The sequence below is a fragment of the Vicugna pacos genome, chromosome 15 (genome assembly GCF_048564905.1).
Source record: "Vicugna pacos chromosome 15, VicPac4, whole genome shotgun sequence".
NCBI classification, from domain to species: domain Eukaryota; kingdom Metazoa; phylum Chordata; class Mammalia; order Artiodactyla; family Camelidae; genus Vicugna; species Vicugna pacos.
In genome coordinates, this window is record NC_133001.1 from 26,157,822 (window position 1) to 26,174,652 (window position 16,831).

Sequence of the window (16,831 nt, forward strand, 5' to 3'; positions counted from 1 at the left end):
AATCCTGGTTCAAACACTTAACTGCTGTGTAACCTTTAGAAAAATGTCTATGTTCTCTGTGTACTGGTATGCTCAAAATATATTTAATAAAACTTTTAAAGATACAATGTCAAAACTAAATATAAGGTACAACTTAACCCCTCTCCCACCATGATGATGTACAAAACTTCCTTAGACTCTCAGAACTAACTCACAAGTTTAGTGACATTCAACACATTAACTTATTAATTTTTATCTTTATATTACACCTTTTCTATTTGAAAAACCTTTTTTAAAAAATTGAAGTATGGTTGATTTACAATGTTGTGTTAGTTTCAGGTGTATAGCAAAGTGACTCAGATATATATAAAAACTTTTTCAGATTCTCTTCCATTATAGGTTATTACAAGGTACTGAATATAGTTCCCTGTGCTAAACAGTAGTTCCTTGTTTATCTATTTCATATAGAGTAGTATGTACCTATTAATCCCAAACTCCTAATTTATCCCTCCCAAACTTTTCCCTTTTGGTAACCATAAGTTTGTTTTCTATGTTTGTGAGTCTGACTCCATTTTGTAAATAAGTTCATCTGTATCATTTTTTTTAGATTCCACATATAAGTGATATCATATAAATTCGTCTTTGTCTGACATACTTGACTTAGTATGATAATCTCTAGGTCCATCCATGTTGCTGCAAATGGCAATATTGCATTCTTTTTTATGGCTGAAGAATATTCCACTGTATATGTATACCACATCTTCTTTATTCATTCATCTGTTAATGGACACAGTTTGCTTCCACATCTTTATGGTGACTCTATTTTTAGTTTTTTAATGAACCACCGTATTTTTCTCCACAGTGGCTGCACCAATTACATTCCTAACAAAAGTGTAGGAGGGTTTCCTTTTCTCCACATCCTCTCTAGCATTTATTATTTTTAGACTTGCTGATGACAGCCATTCTGACCGCTGTAAGCTGATACCTCATTGTAGTTTTCATTTGCATTTCTCTAATAATTAGCAATGTTGAACATCTTTTCATGTACCTAGTGGCCATCTGTATGTCTTCTTTGCAGAAATATCTACCCATCTTCTGATTGTGTCAAAAATCCTGTCTTAAAATTTGAATTACTTTTGACACAACATTACAAACTGACTATAACTCAATAAAAAAAAACAGAAAAAATATTCGAATAACACTTCACAACTACATTAACCATTACTTAGACAAATAAAATTTACAAAGTTGTACTAGTTTCAGGTACAGCAAAGTGATTCATATATATATATGTTATATATATATAAATATATATATTATATAATATATATATATATATATAAATAAATACTCTTTACAAGGTGATATTAGTCTATTATTGAATCTTTTTTATCACTGAATATCATTATAGCAGAATGGCATAATGAAAGAAAACTTTCAGAGGTTTAAAAACTGAGGTCCTAGGGGTAGGGTAAAGCTCAGAGGTATAGTGCATGCCTAGCATGCATGAAGCCCTGGGTTCAATTCCCAGTACCTCTAAATAAATAAACCTAATTACCTTCTTCCACTAAAAAGACTGAAGTCCTAATCAATCATTGCTTATTGATTGGCTATATGACAATGGACACATCATTTAATATCCAAGAGTCAGTACTCTCATTCATATTTTATCAATAAAATTTTTAAAAAAGGTAATTTCACTGAGTTGTGATGAAATTCAAATAAGGTAGTTTATATGTAAGTGACAGATCTGCAAAATAAGTGAATACTAAGGGGTTATTCTGAAACTGGCATACAGCAAGAGTTTATATGGTTTAATAACAATATTCCTACTCTGTTTCTTCTAAGAGATGAAAGTTTTTAAAGTATTAACAGTAAGAACAAAAATCAATTAATTCTGAATAAGAGACTAAAGTTAGGAGAAAAGAACAAGAGATAAACTAAATTTAGAAGAGAAAAAAGCTCTTGTCTAAGGAAAAGTATGGTAATTGAGTGTAAGGCCTTTTGTAACCTAGCAACTTAAATACACAGGAAAAGAAAAATCAGGGGTGTCATATCATACTGTAATACAGAAAGAAACATACCATACTATCAGGTGAAACTTTTTCTGGTGGAAAGCAGTATGACATCACATGAACAAGTATTTGAAATTTTACTTCTTTTTCAAAGGAAGTCAAGTTTTACAAATGTATTTTTGGATTAAGTGATGGAATATCTTAAAGTAGATATATTTTCAGTAACTTGGCCTAAGTGGTAAATGTGTTTTGATTGATAGGAAAATAAAACTTCAAAATGTTTGCACCCACAAAATCCTTTGCCCCTAAACCACTTGTTTCATACAGAAAAGATATGCATGAATTATTTTTCATATATTAACTAAAACAATTATTTTAATAATTCTAACCATGTTCTATCTTAGTATTTCTGAGATTATACTCCTAGATGCTGTTTAGTTCAAATCTACTTTTAAAATTCTATTGTGAGAGAACTGCAAATTGTTTTGATCTCAGAACTGCTATTTCCTTGAAATAGCAAATTGGAAGAACTGGTAGTGAAAACTTGCAGTTCTGGGCAGTGAAGTATCTTGAGTAAGGTCTCCAAATAACAGTCTGGTTTATGTTACCATGGCAGCACTTCCGTTCACTAGGTCTGTTCATGAACTATCAGTAACGAGATAAAATTATGTATTTGCTAATCTATGTTTTAGAGTCTATAGCAAAAAGGAACTTATTTTTAACTAAGTTTCACTTAAAAACTTTGCCTCTTTATTGTGTTTAGATGATGGAACACAAATCATAGTTTTGGAAGTTAAGTATTGTTTAAAAATAAATATGCCTGTAACAAGATACATTTTTTGTGCAATGGAAACAGGAAATCTGCATTCTCTCATGTACTATTTTGCATTTTGGAACTCTAAGGCTTCGGACTTATCTGGTAGAGAACCACTGAAGGTTCTGAAGAAATGAGGAATATACTAAGAAATGAACTTTGGAAGTTATAAAGAAGTCTGGGAGAAGAGGCAATGTTCACTATTCCTGAAATATTTTTATGTATTTTCCCTGTACATTTTAATAGATCCCCCCTCCACTTAACTACCTTTTTTGTGGTTTTTAGAATCACTGAATTAAAAATGACATTCATAACTCTGCTTATAGCATGAACTTTTATGGTAGTTAGGGTGACTTCCTTTCTTGAGATTCAGCTAATCATCACTGTGAAATGTACAGTCTAAAATTGTACCAAACCAGGCAAAATTTCTAATTTCATGTTTCCCAGCTAAAATCTCACAGTTAAATATTTCAGTTTGGCTTTTAAAAATATTTAGCGTTTAAAACATAAAAACAAACAAAAAACCCACCATGTCTAACATTTTAAATTTTAAAATCCTGAGGCAGATAGATACCAAACCAAGATTTTTAGACCTGTCTTTTGAGAGTAATAACTCTGGTATGGATGGGCGTAGGGAACTAATCAGCAGCTACATCAGCTGGTTGGGTATCAACATTAATTTGTAGTTTGACCTGGACCTTTGTCATCTTGTCTTTTTTTTTTTTTTGAGCATATCATCTCTAGATGAGTTATTCATCAGGCACGGGGAAATATACACAAGATCTTGTGGTAGCTCACAGTGAAAAAAAATGTGACAACGAATATACGCATGTTCATGTATAACTGAAAAATTGTGTTCTACACTGGAAATTGACACAACATTGTAAACTGACTATAACTCAAAAATGTTTAAAAAAATAGAAAAAATAGTTATTCATCAGAAAAGTGCTTTCAAGGTTGTCAAATTCAATTCCAACTTTTAATGGAAGAAAGTATAACTCACTTGCCTTCTTCAAATTGGAAGAGAAATACTGTCATTTTAGGCACTGGTTCAAGAAGTATTTCATAAACAAACAAAACCACAAACATTCCCAATCCTACTTGAACGTATCATTTTCTGTCCAAATTTCTGACATTTAAAGTGGTCCACTGATTTTCGTGAAGACCATCACCTACCAGTTCCTTCCCTCCCACTCTGACTTGTAATGCTAGCTAATTTTTGATCCAATATATTACAATTTCTGTATTTATCCTTGTATTCTTTTAAAAAATTTTTTCTTTTTTTATTTTCGGGGGAGGTAATTTTTTATCTTTTAATGGAGGTACTGGGGATTGCAGCCAGGACTTCATGCCTGCTAAGCACACACTCTATCCCTAAGAGCTATATCCTTCCACTTTTCCTTGGATTATTTATTAACTCAAAAGATGATTTCTTTCTCATCACACTCTCCCTGTACTCTATGCTTTCCTATTCACTTGCTCTCACTTCCTTAATGTCTTTCTTTCTCTATGCATTCAGAAATGCTCAGATTGATTATATAAATAATGCATACAATAAAACATTATGGACAAGAACATATCCTTTTTGATCACTACCACAAATTACACCACACTAGACATATTGTTCTGCAACTTTTATTACAAACAATACCACAGTGGATATTATTAGCATCTCCTGTGTGCAAGTAAGAATTTTACTTTAAGAGAAATCAGAATCTGATCCACTATATCAAAGGATATACACATTTCTAATTTTAATAACTACTGCCAAATTACCTTCAAGAATGGTCATACTAATTGACACTACTATCAGTAGTATGAAACTACTGATACCGATCTATTTCTCCATATCTTCATCTAATTTGATATTATAAAACATTAAAAATTTTTGCAACCTTATGGGTAAAAACTTTTTTGTTTGTCCCTGATTACCAGAGAGGATGAACATCTCTGCATAAGTTTATTGATCATCTGTATTTCCTCCTCTGTGAACTGCCTAGTCATATTCTTGTCCATTTTTTCTATTAGGTTTTCTTTTTCTTGTTGAATTATACTTGTTCTTTACATATAGTGGTGTACTGCTGATTGTAAACATCTCCTATCAACTTCCCATTTAATGATACAATGTTGGTAGCTTGAAACTGACCATGATAGAAATATTTATACCATGGAAGTCTATAAAAGCTGCATCTCCACCCCCATCCAATTGTTAAACCTTTACCAGTATACCACTATTTATATAATTTTAATCCTAATCTTTTGGCTGCTACTTGTCTAAATCATTTCTTCTTAGCTAATCATTTTCAAGTTTTCTATAACATTTGACACTGTTGCTCATTCAACTTATCCCCCTTGGCTTCCACTATACCATACTTTTCCTAGACTTGTCTACTGAAAATCAGTGCTAATGACTTCCAAACTTAGTGCTTTAATCCCACAATATCACCACTATTCCTGTATCATATTTCTAAATACCTAGTAGATAGTTTCCCTTTTATATCCCACCATAAGTATAAACCTAGTAGGTTTAAAACTAGAAAAGGATTAAGTGATAGTTAAAAAAAAAAATCTAGTGATGCATGTTGGAAAGGATACATTCAGAATTTCTAACACTTCCAGTCACCTGAAAGTTTCACTGGAGCTGAGGAGTCTGCTTCCAAAATTGCTCACTCACATGGCTACTAGCAGGATGTCTCATTTTCTTGCCACATGGGCCTCTACATAGGGCTACTTTAGTGCCCTTATTATATAGCAGCTAGCTGGTTTCCCACAGAGCTAGTTATCTAAGAGCTCAAGATGGAAGCCATAATGTTTTTTATGACCTGGACTCAAAAAATATGATCCATCATTTCCACAGTATCCTCTTGGTAACACAAGCCAGCCTTGTTCAGTACTGGAGGGGACTCTACAAGGACATGAATACTGGAAAGTGGGGCTCATTTGAGGGCCAACTTGGAGGCTGACTATGACAGAGATTAATCCTTTGAAATTGCTGAGGCTTTTTCAATGGCCTAGCATGTGGCTGATCTTCATAATTATTCCATGTGTAGAAGAGAATGTGTTACAAAGCAATTTATTACACAGCAATAGATAACTAATACAAACTCCTTTAAATTAGTTATAAGATGATGATGTGTTCAAATGTCTTGCTACCCAGTGTGTCCATGGATTAGAGGCATCAGGATCACCTGGGAGCTTGTTAGAGAGCCTCAGTCCCCATCCCAGATTTGCTGAATCAGAATCTGCATTTTAACAAGATCCCCAGATGATTAGTAAGTTTGAGCAGCACTGTCATATAAAATCCTTCAGTCACCTAAAAATATAATTACTTGCTCTTTTAACTTTTAGTCCAAATAAGAACAGGAGAGTTTTGCTACCATGTAGGGTATAGAAAGCCGTAAAAGAATATCACTCCCAGCCTAACAAGGAAAAAAAAATCTACAAAACCATGATTTTTTTATGAGCTTATCTGAGAGCTCAGGCTGCAAGACAACTGAAAGAACTTAATTCTGAAGAGTGACAGGCCCTGTAAGGAGAGATGAAACATATGAACTGCTTCACCTTTGGAAGGGCGTGGAAGAAATGGCAGTCATAATAACAGAAGGTAAGAAAAATTGCGCAAATTTTAACAAATTTTTAAAAGACGAGTGTAAGCTGGCAAGATAATTTAGCATCCCTGGCATTCCCAGACAGAAGAGTCTGCATCCACCAGTCAGCATTTTTCCACGAGCCTCCATAATGTGCTTCACAGGAAGATTGTAGGCAGGGCAGGAGACCTAGGGAAGACATCCTTGGAGATGGAGATAGATATACAGAAACTTTCAAGGCTTGATGCTAGAGCAAGGATACCAGGCAAAGTTCATTCATGCTCCAGGCCCTGAATGTGCATAAGGTGAGATCAGGTGTCACCGTGCAAGAGGCACAAAACCTGCCTACACACTGGACAAAGCTCCAATAAGAAGCAAAAGCTGTCTGCCACTGAGCGAGAGGCAAAATAACCTCCTCACCCCAGTCCTAGCCAAAGGGTGGCTACTGTTGGAAGAAAAGTATAAAACCCAGCTATCTTTATACTTTCCTGATACCAGGTAATGTGCTACGTGTCATTAGAAGGGCAGGAAATCTGCTCATGCCCAAATTCTCCAAAGATACAAAGCAGAGATCTTTGGCCACTGGAAAAGGAAATGGTTGTTCACTTGTACCCAGAACTTCCCACTGATACTAGGCAGCATTTATCTACCACAATGGGAATGAGCAGAAAATTGGCCTGAGCTGTGCAACAGCACTGTCCAATAGGACTTTATACAATGACAGAAATATCTATGTTTGTGCTGTCCAATATGCCAACTAATAGCCACACGTAGATAATTGGTAATTGATGAGTGCAGCTCAAGACTCCACTCTGAGTAGATGGGAGAGACTGTCCACTCATGGAGGAGATGAGAAAGTCCTACTCTTGAGGCACAGGCATACAGAGCCTGCTTAAGACTGAAACTAGAGCATGAGAACAAAGAAAGAAACACACCCTGCCCACACCAAGCACCCTGCACCAAGTAACAAAGCAAGAGCAACCTCCTGCTGATGAAGGGGCTAGAGCACAGAGAGAAATACTCAACTCCCAAATGCGTCACAAGCTGAAAGATGAAGGTGGAGCTGAAATGCTGAGAAAAATTACCCGACATTCCAGGCCTCACAGTAAGTACAAAGTATCAGTGGTCCAACTCCATAGGAATGTGAAGACTATGATACACTGAAGGTAATTACGACAACCACAAGACCCAAACCCAGTTCAATTATTAACTAGATTGACCAATACCTTTTCATACTAACAACCTAATAGAAGTACAAGCTTATATATTTCTGGAAAGAAATCTTATTTACCTCAGTCTCTAGCATTCTTTTACAAACAGTATCTGACATTTAATCTAAAATTATGAAAGACACAAAAACAGGAGATAAAACAACAAACAAAACCAGACCCAGAGATAGCCCAGAAACTGAAATTATCAGACAAAAACTGTAACTATGATTAATATGTTTACTGGTCTGGTGGGGAATTTTAGCAGAGAGATGGAGACTTTTCAAAAGGCAAGTGAAATACTAGAGATAAAAAATATGAAGAAAAGTTTATCAAGCTGATCAGCAGAATGAACACAATAGTGAAAAGAGTAAAACTGGAGAAAGATCAACAGAAATTATCCAAACTGAAACAAAGAAAGAAAAGAGTAGGAAAAGGGGCAGAGCAATCAAGAGGGGAGACAAAAGCAAATGGTTTAATATATTTTTACTTGGGGTCCTAGAAGTAGACAGTGAACCACAAGAAATAGTTGAAGAGATCATAAGCAAAAAAAATTTCTAAATTTAATGACAACAAACCACAGAATCAACAACCTCTGAAGAACCAAAGCAGGATAAAAATAAAGAAAAACACACTTAGGCACAGGATAGTCAAACTGATAAAAATATAAAAACTGGGGATAAAGAGAAAAGAGAAAAATCTTGAAGACAGAAAAAACCCACAAAAACATGACAACAACAACAAAAAAGAAATATTACAAACAGAAGGCCAAAGAATGGCAGCAGACTTCTCATTTGAAACTATGCAAGCCAGAAGACAAGAGAGTAATGTCTTTAAAGTACTTAAAATATTTCATTGCTAGTGGACCCAAACTATAAGAAATATTAAATAAACTTCTTTGGGAAAAAGGAACTGATCCAGATAAGGCATAAGGATTAGTCAACTTCTTCCGTAAAAGGCCAGATAAAAAGTGAAATAATATTTGAAGGTAGACTATGATAAATTAAAGACATATACTGTAAACTGTATAGCAACCACTTTAAATAAAAACGTAATAGCAAGTAAGCCAATAGAAGAGATAAAATAGAATCATAAGAAATACTCAATTGATAAAAAGGCAGAAAAGGAAAAAGAACAGATAGAGCAAATACAAAACAAATGTGGCATGATGATAGACTTAAATCTAACCATATCAATTACATTAATGTAAATGGACTACATTCCAATTATAAGGCAGAGACTGTTAAGTTGAATAAGAAATAATACATAGATACAGTGACAAGACTACTACAGAAACTAAGAACAGAAAGTTGGAATATTAAAAACAAAACTAGTTTATGTACCTATAGTAAACTAAACATAATTCTGCTAGACTTATGTCAGTACAGAAAAAAATTTAAAACAGCTCAGATGAAAGCAAATGGTGAATACAATTAACCTCAAGCAGAAGTAATCTTACTTGACTATTTTTTGTCTTACTTTGATTTCACCATATTTTAAGGTCTCTATGTTAATTCTCCCCCACCTCCCCAAATATAGCAATGTTCATAAACACTGACCTTGCCATGGCTTCTTTCCACTTTCTGAAAACATTTATTCAGGGACAGATTATGTCGAACAGAATTCTTCCAGCCTGTTGGTGCAGTTGCAAAATATGGGAAGCGGTTCAGAATCCAGCTATAAATTTCTTTGACAGGCAAACATTTATTTGGAGAGTGTTCAATAGCCATATAAATGAGAAGACTAAAGGAGTATGGGGGCTTTGAAGTTGCTGATTTTTTCTCTGGGTTCTGATAGCAAGGTGGTCCTAAGGATGGCACATCATCTCCCTCTATGTCATACAATGGACTAACAATTGGAAGACCCTCACTTCCGAAGCTGAAGTTTGTTAGAAGATTAGTACTTTCATGAAGCCAGTTCAAGTTTGTGAGCTCATCATCTGCTGACTCACTGTCCACTAGAGTGGCCTTTGGCCTGGCAGCATCAACAGCTTCAGGCAAGCTTCCCATTTTGTAAATCTGGCTTAATCCTGCGAACTTTTCAGCTCCTGGAGTTTCAGCTCTCTTCTCTGGAGTCATTCCAATTACTGGACCCATTTACTCCTACAGTTAGTTCTGAAACAAAAGAAATAATTATCAATCAATGTAATATTGAAGATTCATAAACTCATGGAAAAAGGAAATACATCTTTAAATATCCCCAAATCAGAGAAATTTTACAATTAGTATCCCACATAATATTTAAGCACAATATTTGTACAACAAAGACACTAAAAGTTACAATACAAGAAACAGAACTTACTGCATATTATTTGAAATAACTGTAAATAAAATGAAGTATTATAGCACTATATGTAAGGGTGACATTAACATAATTAAATAATGTATTTTGAATACTTGTTAAAGTCCCTAGTCTGTAGTAACTGCCTAATAAGTAATGAGTGCTATTATTAAAAATAAACAGACTATTTCTTAATCACTGAATTACCAGCAAAATTATATTTACTATAAGTTTATCATTTCTTTTGTAAATTCCATTATTTTTAACTCTTCCTTCATTATCATCTTATCAAGCACTGATAGTGAAAGGCTGACATTCTCTTAGTAAAGTCTCAAATGTCACTATATTTTCAAGGGGAGAAAAAAAAGCTGTTTCTAAACTATCCTTTTTTATTTCTACTTTTTCAGTGACTTTTGGATTTCCTCTTGAAGCAAACTTCAATTCAAAAATCTTATCAAGGGAGAATAACTGACCAAGAAAGAAAGTGATAGAACCTTGCCATTTAATTCATTTTCAATGGTTCATCAAGGTACCTCATCTCCAAATTCTGTGAAAAATACTCTATTTGTCTTCTATTATTCTATTCAATCTTCTTATGCTTATATAACTGAAATAAGAGAAGTATGTCTGGGATTTCATTTTACTTAAATCAAAGCTGGAAGATTACTGTAAGACTTATGAAAACCAGTCAATTTTAGATGTAGAACAGTTTATCTAGATTCTGGTAGCTATTAGATGCCATCTCAGAACACCGAATTATCAACAGAATCAGGTAATACTTTTGGAGTCAGCCACTGCACTAAAACACAACATACCACATTTCAATTAACTATCAATTAAACCCTACAAAGTAGGCACTATTATTAGCTCAATTTTATTGGGAAAATGACTCAGAGAGGTTAAGCGTCCTGTTTGAGGTTGCCTAGCTTGTAACTAGAAGCACTAGAATCTAAACCCAGGAAGACTAACCTCAGAACCAAACCTCAAACCACTACATTATCCTGGTAATAGTATACGTATACACATCACCTATGAGTACCAATGACCCAACCCTATCCATTTGAAATCTTATCACTGTTCTCTCTTTATCCAGTTCCTATCTCTCTCATGTATACCTACGACTTAACAAACCAAGGCATTGCAAAAAGGAAAAGATCAAACTATAACAAATTTGGTTTCTATTTTAATCAATTATGAAAACCACACATACACAAACATATGTACATGTGCACGTATGTACATACAACATATTTCAGAGATGACATCCTGCCCTATGTAACCAAATTATTAATTTTACCACCAAAGTCTCTCTACCCATAGAGAATTTTTAAAATATAATGGATGAGAATTCATTAGTTGAAGAAAGTCTTGCTTCTTTTTTTTCCAAAACACTCTTAGCACTCAGTGTTCAAAGAGTGGAAATGACAAATTTCTAATGGTCTACTTCTGCCTTTTCACCTATATCCACATTCATCTTCAATTACATATAAAAATTAGAGAGTACCAAATAGCAGTGGCTAACATTTACTAGATTTTATTATATTACAGGCACTATATTATAGTCTTTAAAATGCATCATCTCTACTTATTCTGCACTACTACTTAGTTCTTTGTACGGTCCTCTCTTCCTGACTGTGAATCCCATAAAGAGTAAGTCTTTTACTTTCGTATTCCTAATGAATCTTAACAAAATGTTGGGCATGAGCTGGCAGTCAAATCATAATTATTTCAAACTGAAATGACCTTATAAAATCAACACATACCAACTGCTGTGCTATCTGCTTTTAAGAGTTATTTTACTTTAGAAATAAATCCTTAATGCTAGGAAACATCCTCACTAGTAGCAACCAGAAAACTGAAATCATTGTTATAGATGAGGAAATGGAAGTGAAGTAAGCAATTTACCTTAGGGTTCTAAAGCCAATAAAAAGTGAAGCCAAAATTGTAAACCAGGCTGAGTTCTACATTCAAGTTTTTTGTCCATTAGAATACACTAATGTCTTGAGAAATTTATATTTTAGCAATACCACTCAAAACAGATAGATACTGTTGACAGTCTCATCAGAAACTAATTTGAATGATAGCAAATATGTTATTCCTCTGAATTACAAGCTTAGAATAAAATCCCATTACTTTAAGATGTAAGACAACATTATGGCAGCAAATATGCCAAAGACTACACAAAGCATACAGCCAAGCAAAGGTAAAAAGTCAAGTGCTGAAATTGAAAGGCTGATACTCTTTTAGTAAGGTTTTTATGGTCACTGTATTTTCAAGGAGAGAAAAAAGCTGTTTCTAAACTAACCCTGTAGAATATTTTAGAACACTATCTACTTAAAACACTAAGTCCACCATAATAGACAAATGATCTTTTCTTACAAATAAGTATATAAATAGCAAACAAATGTATTAGAAAATATTCAGCTTCATTGATGATCAAAGAAATGCAAAGCAAAATAAAAATGTGATATTAAATATGATAATGTACTTATTAGCACACTGCCTGGTGAGCACAAATATTGGTAATACAAATAACAATTTCTATTTTTGCCCAAATTAGCAATGGTTTAAAAAATATATAATATACAATTTTGGGCAAGGACATAGGACCATTCTGGAGAGCAAACTGGCAGTATAACCAAGAATCATTAACAGTGTCATATTCTTTGACCCAATAAATCCACTTAAAAGTCACTTCAGTGCAATAACCCCATGGAGGGAGAAAGATTCTCTCCCCTCTTTCTCTCTTAAACACAGAGATGTTTATCCAAGAATTATGAAAGATAATGGGAAAACTATAAACACCTTATATATTTTATTATTGAGAAATTGCTGACTAAACTAAAGCACATCTATTCAAGCTGACATTCAGCAGTCATTAAAAATGTCTTGAAGACTGTGAAGTAAACAAAAAAGCTTATTAACTGCTGAAAAAGTAGAAAATATACAAAAAGCTAATAATGGTTTATATTAGTAACTTGGTCATTTTTTCTTTGTTTTAGTTTCCAGTTTTTCTTTAATGTTTGTTATTTTTATAGTTTAAAATTAAAACAACACACTCAAGAGGGAAAAACTCATGCTAGATTATTTTTAGTTGTAGTATTTCCATTTCACAAAAAATCAAATCACAAAAAGGTCACAGACTGATCAAAGACCTCAAGTCAGAAACAGAAGGCACCCTTCATATTCTTAGTACACTACAGCCTATTCTGTTACTAAGCTTTTCTGTAACACAAATTAGCTCACTAGTAAGGGAAAGATTCTACTACAATGTAAAAATCACATTGGTTTGTACATGATTTTTCCCTGCCTATATTTTTGCACTACTCAGTAATAAGAGCTGAAACCAAAATAGGCTAACACACTGGAAAGCAGCAAGCTGCTGAAAATACAGTACTGTACACAATTCTCATTCAATCCATGTTCTTCCTCTTGGCACAGCTTAGCCACATGCATTTTCTTGGAAGTGTTTAATGAGCTCCTCTTCTTCTCCAAATCTTTATATATTTTACTCTGGCCTCCATAACCCTGCACTTCAATCTTTCCTTGCATGCCCTTCTATCAGGCTGCGTTCATCTTTTTTTTTAAATCTTAAATTGACTGTAGTATTTCTTTATTTATAACAAATTTAATATATCTTTTAAAACATTCTAGTATTTCTATTAAAATTTATTTTTGTTAGTGTTCTGATTACAAAGCTTTGCATGTTTTAGGTGTGACCCATCAGCTGTGCACAATTTCAGTGTTTTCAGAAATATATAATATGTAATATTACCACAGAAAGGTCTGTATATTTCCCACTATAACCAAGAAAACTTGTAGTTTTATTTATTTGGAAAATTCTAATTTTATGAAAAACTATTTCTTAAACTGAACCAGTTCAGTAGCAGAAAATAATGTGCGTACAAGTTTGCTTCATGAAGCTAAATGAGTAAAGAAATAAAAGGAAATCTGGGCTAGTAAAATAACATTTCCTTTTAAATCTTTCACAAACAATACTTCAACAAACCACATATAATTGTTCCACATGGTAAATGCCACTCAAAACAAGCAGTTAAGGCCTAGCAAATAAGATGTAGGATTTGAAAAATATATTCTAATTTCTTAAGTGTGTAACTAGCATAACTCAAATAATGAATATATGCTTTATAAATTGATTCCTAAAACCAAGCCATTACTACCAAAAAAAGTAGGCAAATGTACAAGTCATTTCAGAAAAGTACACATTTGTGTTAGGACTCCAAATCTACACTTCAAAAAAGGACAGAATTTTCCCTCACAAGGAGAATTTTTAAAGTGGAGAGTTCAAACCCAGTACAATGATTTGGAAGCCTGTATCTAGAACTTCACTGTTCAGTGTCATGGCGGTATCTTGAAAAGATGGCTCAGGATTAAAATGCACCTTTTTCACAGCTATGCAGCTCAACCCTCTTTCAAAGGTGCGTAACAGAAAACTGCATATCTGCATATTATGTTCAATATTTCAGTGAAACTCAACTCTAGGACAAGAAAAATAAAACTCCCTATTTGAGTTATTAGATCATTTCCTAAAAGGTTAGAGGAGAGCACTTTCGCTTAAGGTTGGTATTAACACTGGTCTGAGAGGAAATTCTTAACAGGGACCAAAGAAGAGAAGGGACACTAAGACACAGAATTTTCAGTGTTATGTAAGACACAAGGTGCTGAATTACAGTATTACAGGTGTTACACTGATAGCTTTATTTTGCCTCAAATAACTAAGGAACTTCCTAAACACAAAATGTTGGTTAAAACCACATTTTATGGCTTAATTTGTTCACATTTTAACCGACTGTATGAAAGGCTAAGCAAATAAAAATTTTTTTCTTATAGTTAGGATCCCTAAACATTATATTATTTAGCCCTCTAAGTTTTTCAAACATAGAAAATTGAATTGTACTGAAAATTGTTTCCCTGCAAAATCAAATTCATTAACATTATTGCAGCAGTAATCCATTCATTTTTACAGATGGCTTATATTCTGCCTTACGAATATGACACAACTTATTATACTATTAACATGTTTGTTTGGGGCTATCAGAAGTAGTATTGTTATGGACATCCTTGTTTGCACCTCCTGGAACACAACTGCAAAGAATTTTTCTTAAATTCTAAAAGCAGAATGTATGTGAAGGAGTAGAAATATTGGGTTACAGAGTTTTCTTTTCTTCAACTGCTAATGACAAACTGATACCAGGAATGTATGTGTATTCTGTTTGCTCCGTGTAGTCATCAAAAATAATTTTTTTTTTGCCAACCTGATAACTATGAAATTGTATTTCCTTGTGGTTCAATTCACATTTCCCAAGTTAGTAATGGGGATGAATATCTCTCATATACAAAAGAAACCTAAATGGCAAATATATATAATTTTTTCATCATTTAGATTTCCTCTTCTATTAAATGTCTATTTAAGTCGTCCGTATTGTCTGGATACTAATCCTTATATGTGATGCAAATATATTTCCCTAGTTAGATGGCTTGTCTTTTTATTAGTTGCTTATTAATGAAAAAGTTCTTAACTTTAATATGGTAGACTAACCCTTTTCTTTATGGGTTAAACAAACTGTAATTTGTTTCTCATTTAAAAAGTCCTTCTGTATCTCAAATTCATAAAGGTTCTATCCCTTACTGTCTTCTAAAAGCTGTATAGTTACCTTTTGTACTTAAATCTTCAATTCACCAAAAATGTGTATCTGTATTTTTTAATCCAATTTCATTTTTTGACATACGGATATACAATTGTTTCAGCATCACTTATTTAAAATTTTGTCCTTGTTGGGAGTACCAATCTGTCACTGGCCTTTAGCATCCCTGCACATTATCACCAGGTCTGCCAAGGATGAAAGGCTTTCACATGGGCCATTGCTTAGAGTGGTGCTTGCTACAAGCAGAATTGAGGAATGACCTAACATTCCATGGACAAAGAGCACAGTCCAAGCTCCATCAACATTTCTTCTTCCATTCATGAGTTATTTAGAAGAATATTAATTTCCATGAAAATTTTTTTTCTTACTGATTTCTAACTTAAATGAATTGGTCCACATGAACAATTTCTAATTAATTTTAAGTTAAATGAAATGTTCTACAGATATTCATCCTTTGAAATTCTTTGAAACATCCTTTGAAATTCATTGAAACTCCAGTATGTGGTTGATCAGCTGATGCTTCCAGTGACTGGAAGAAATATGTCTATTGAATCAAGCTTGTTAATTACATTGTTTAAGCTTTCTATATTCCTACTGTTTTTTGTTTGTTTTGGTCTGCTTTCTTATTAAATCATGAGGAAGATATATTACAATCTCCCACTATACTGCTGAAATTTATCATTTTTTCCTGGTTAGTTCTATTAATTTTTGCTTTATTTGTGGTTATGGTTATTAGTTGCATACAAATTTTAAACTTCTATATATTCTTGGCAAAATGAAACATTTACCATTATGTATCAATTCTTTTTATCTCTAGTAATTCTACTTGTCTTAAAAATCTATTTCAAATAATATGCCAGCTTTCATTGCATTAATATTTGCCTGCTATATTCTTTTCCATCATTTTACTTACTACATGTTTTCCTTTTGTTTCTTTGCAGTCTGTCCTAAACCACATATAGCTGAACATTTTAAATATAAGGCACAGATATATTTGGATTTACTTCTATCATCTTATTTGGTGTTCCACTCTTTCTGTTTCTTTCTCTCTTTTCTTGACTTCTTTGGGATTATTTTTTTCTGGTTCCTTTTTTTTTTTTTTTTTACCATCTACTAGTTTGGAAGTTATATATTTATTTCTATTATTATTATCTTAAAATTTTTACCACACATACTTCTCAAAATCCAGTTACCTGTAATCTCCTGAGTAAAATAAAAAGATCTTTTGAATACTAGCTCCAATCACCTCTTCCTGGTTTATAACATAACTGGTTTTAGTTTT

General features: G+C 33.2%; 1 protein-coding gene across 1 annotated transcript in view; it reads right to left on the reverse strand.

The window, feature by feature from the left end:
* The window catches only part of FOXN2 (forkhead box N2), a 52,724-nt gene that overhangs the window by 16,371 nt on the left and 19,522 nt on the right, over positions 1 to 16,831 (reverse strand). The window contains exon 2 of the mRNA XM_006211253.4: positions 9,163 to 9,717. Coding sequence (XP_006211315.1) covers positions 9,163 to 9,699 — 537 coding nt within the window. The 5' untranslated portion in view covers positions 9,700 to 9,717. The remainder of the gene's footprint in view (positions 1 to 9,162; positions 9,718 to 16,831) is intronic.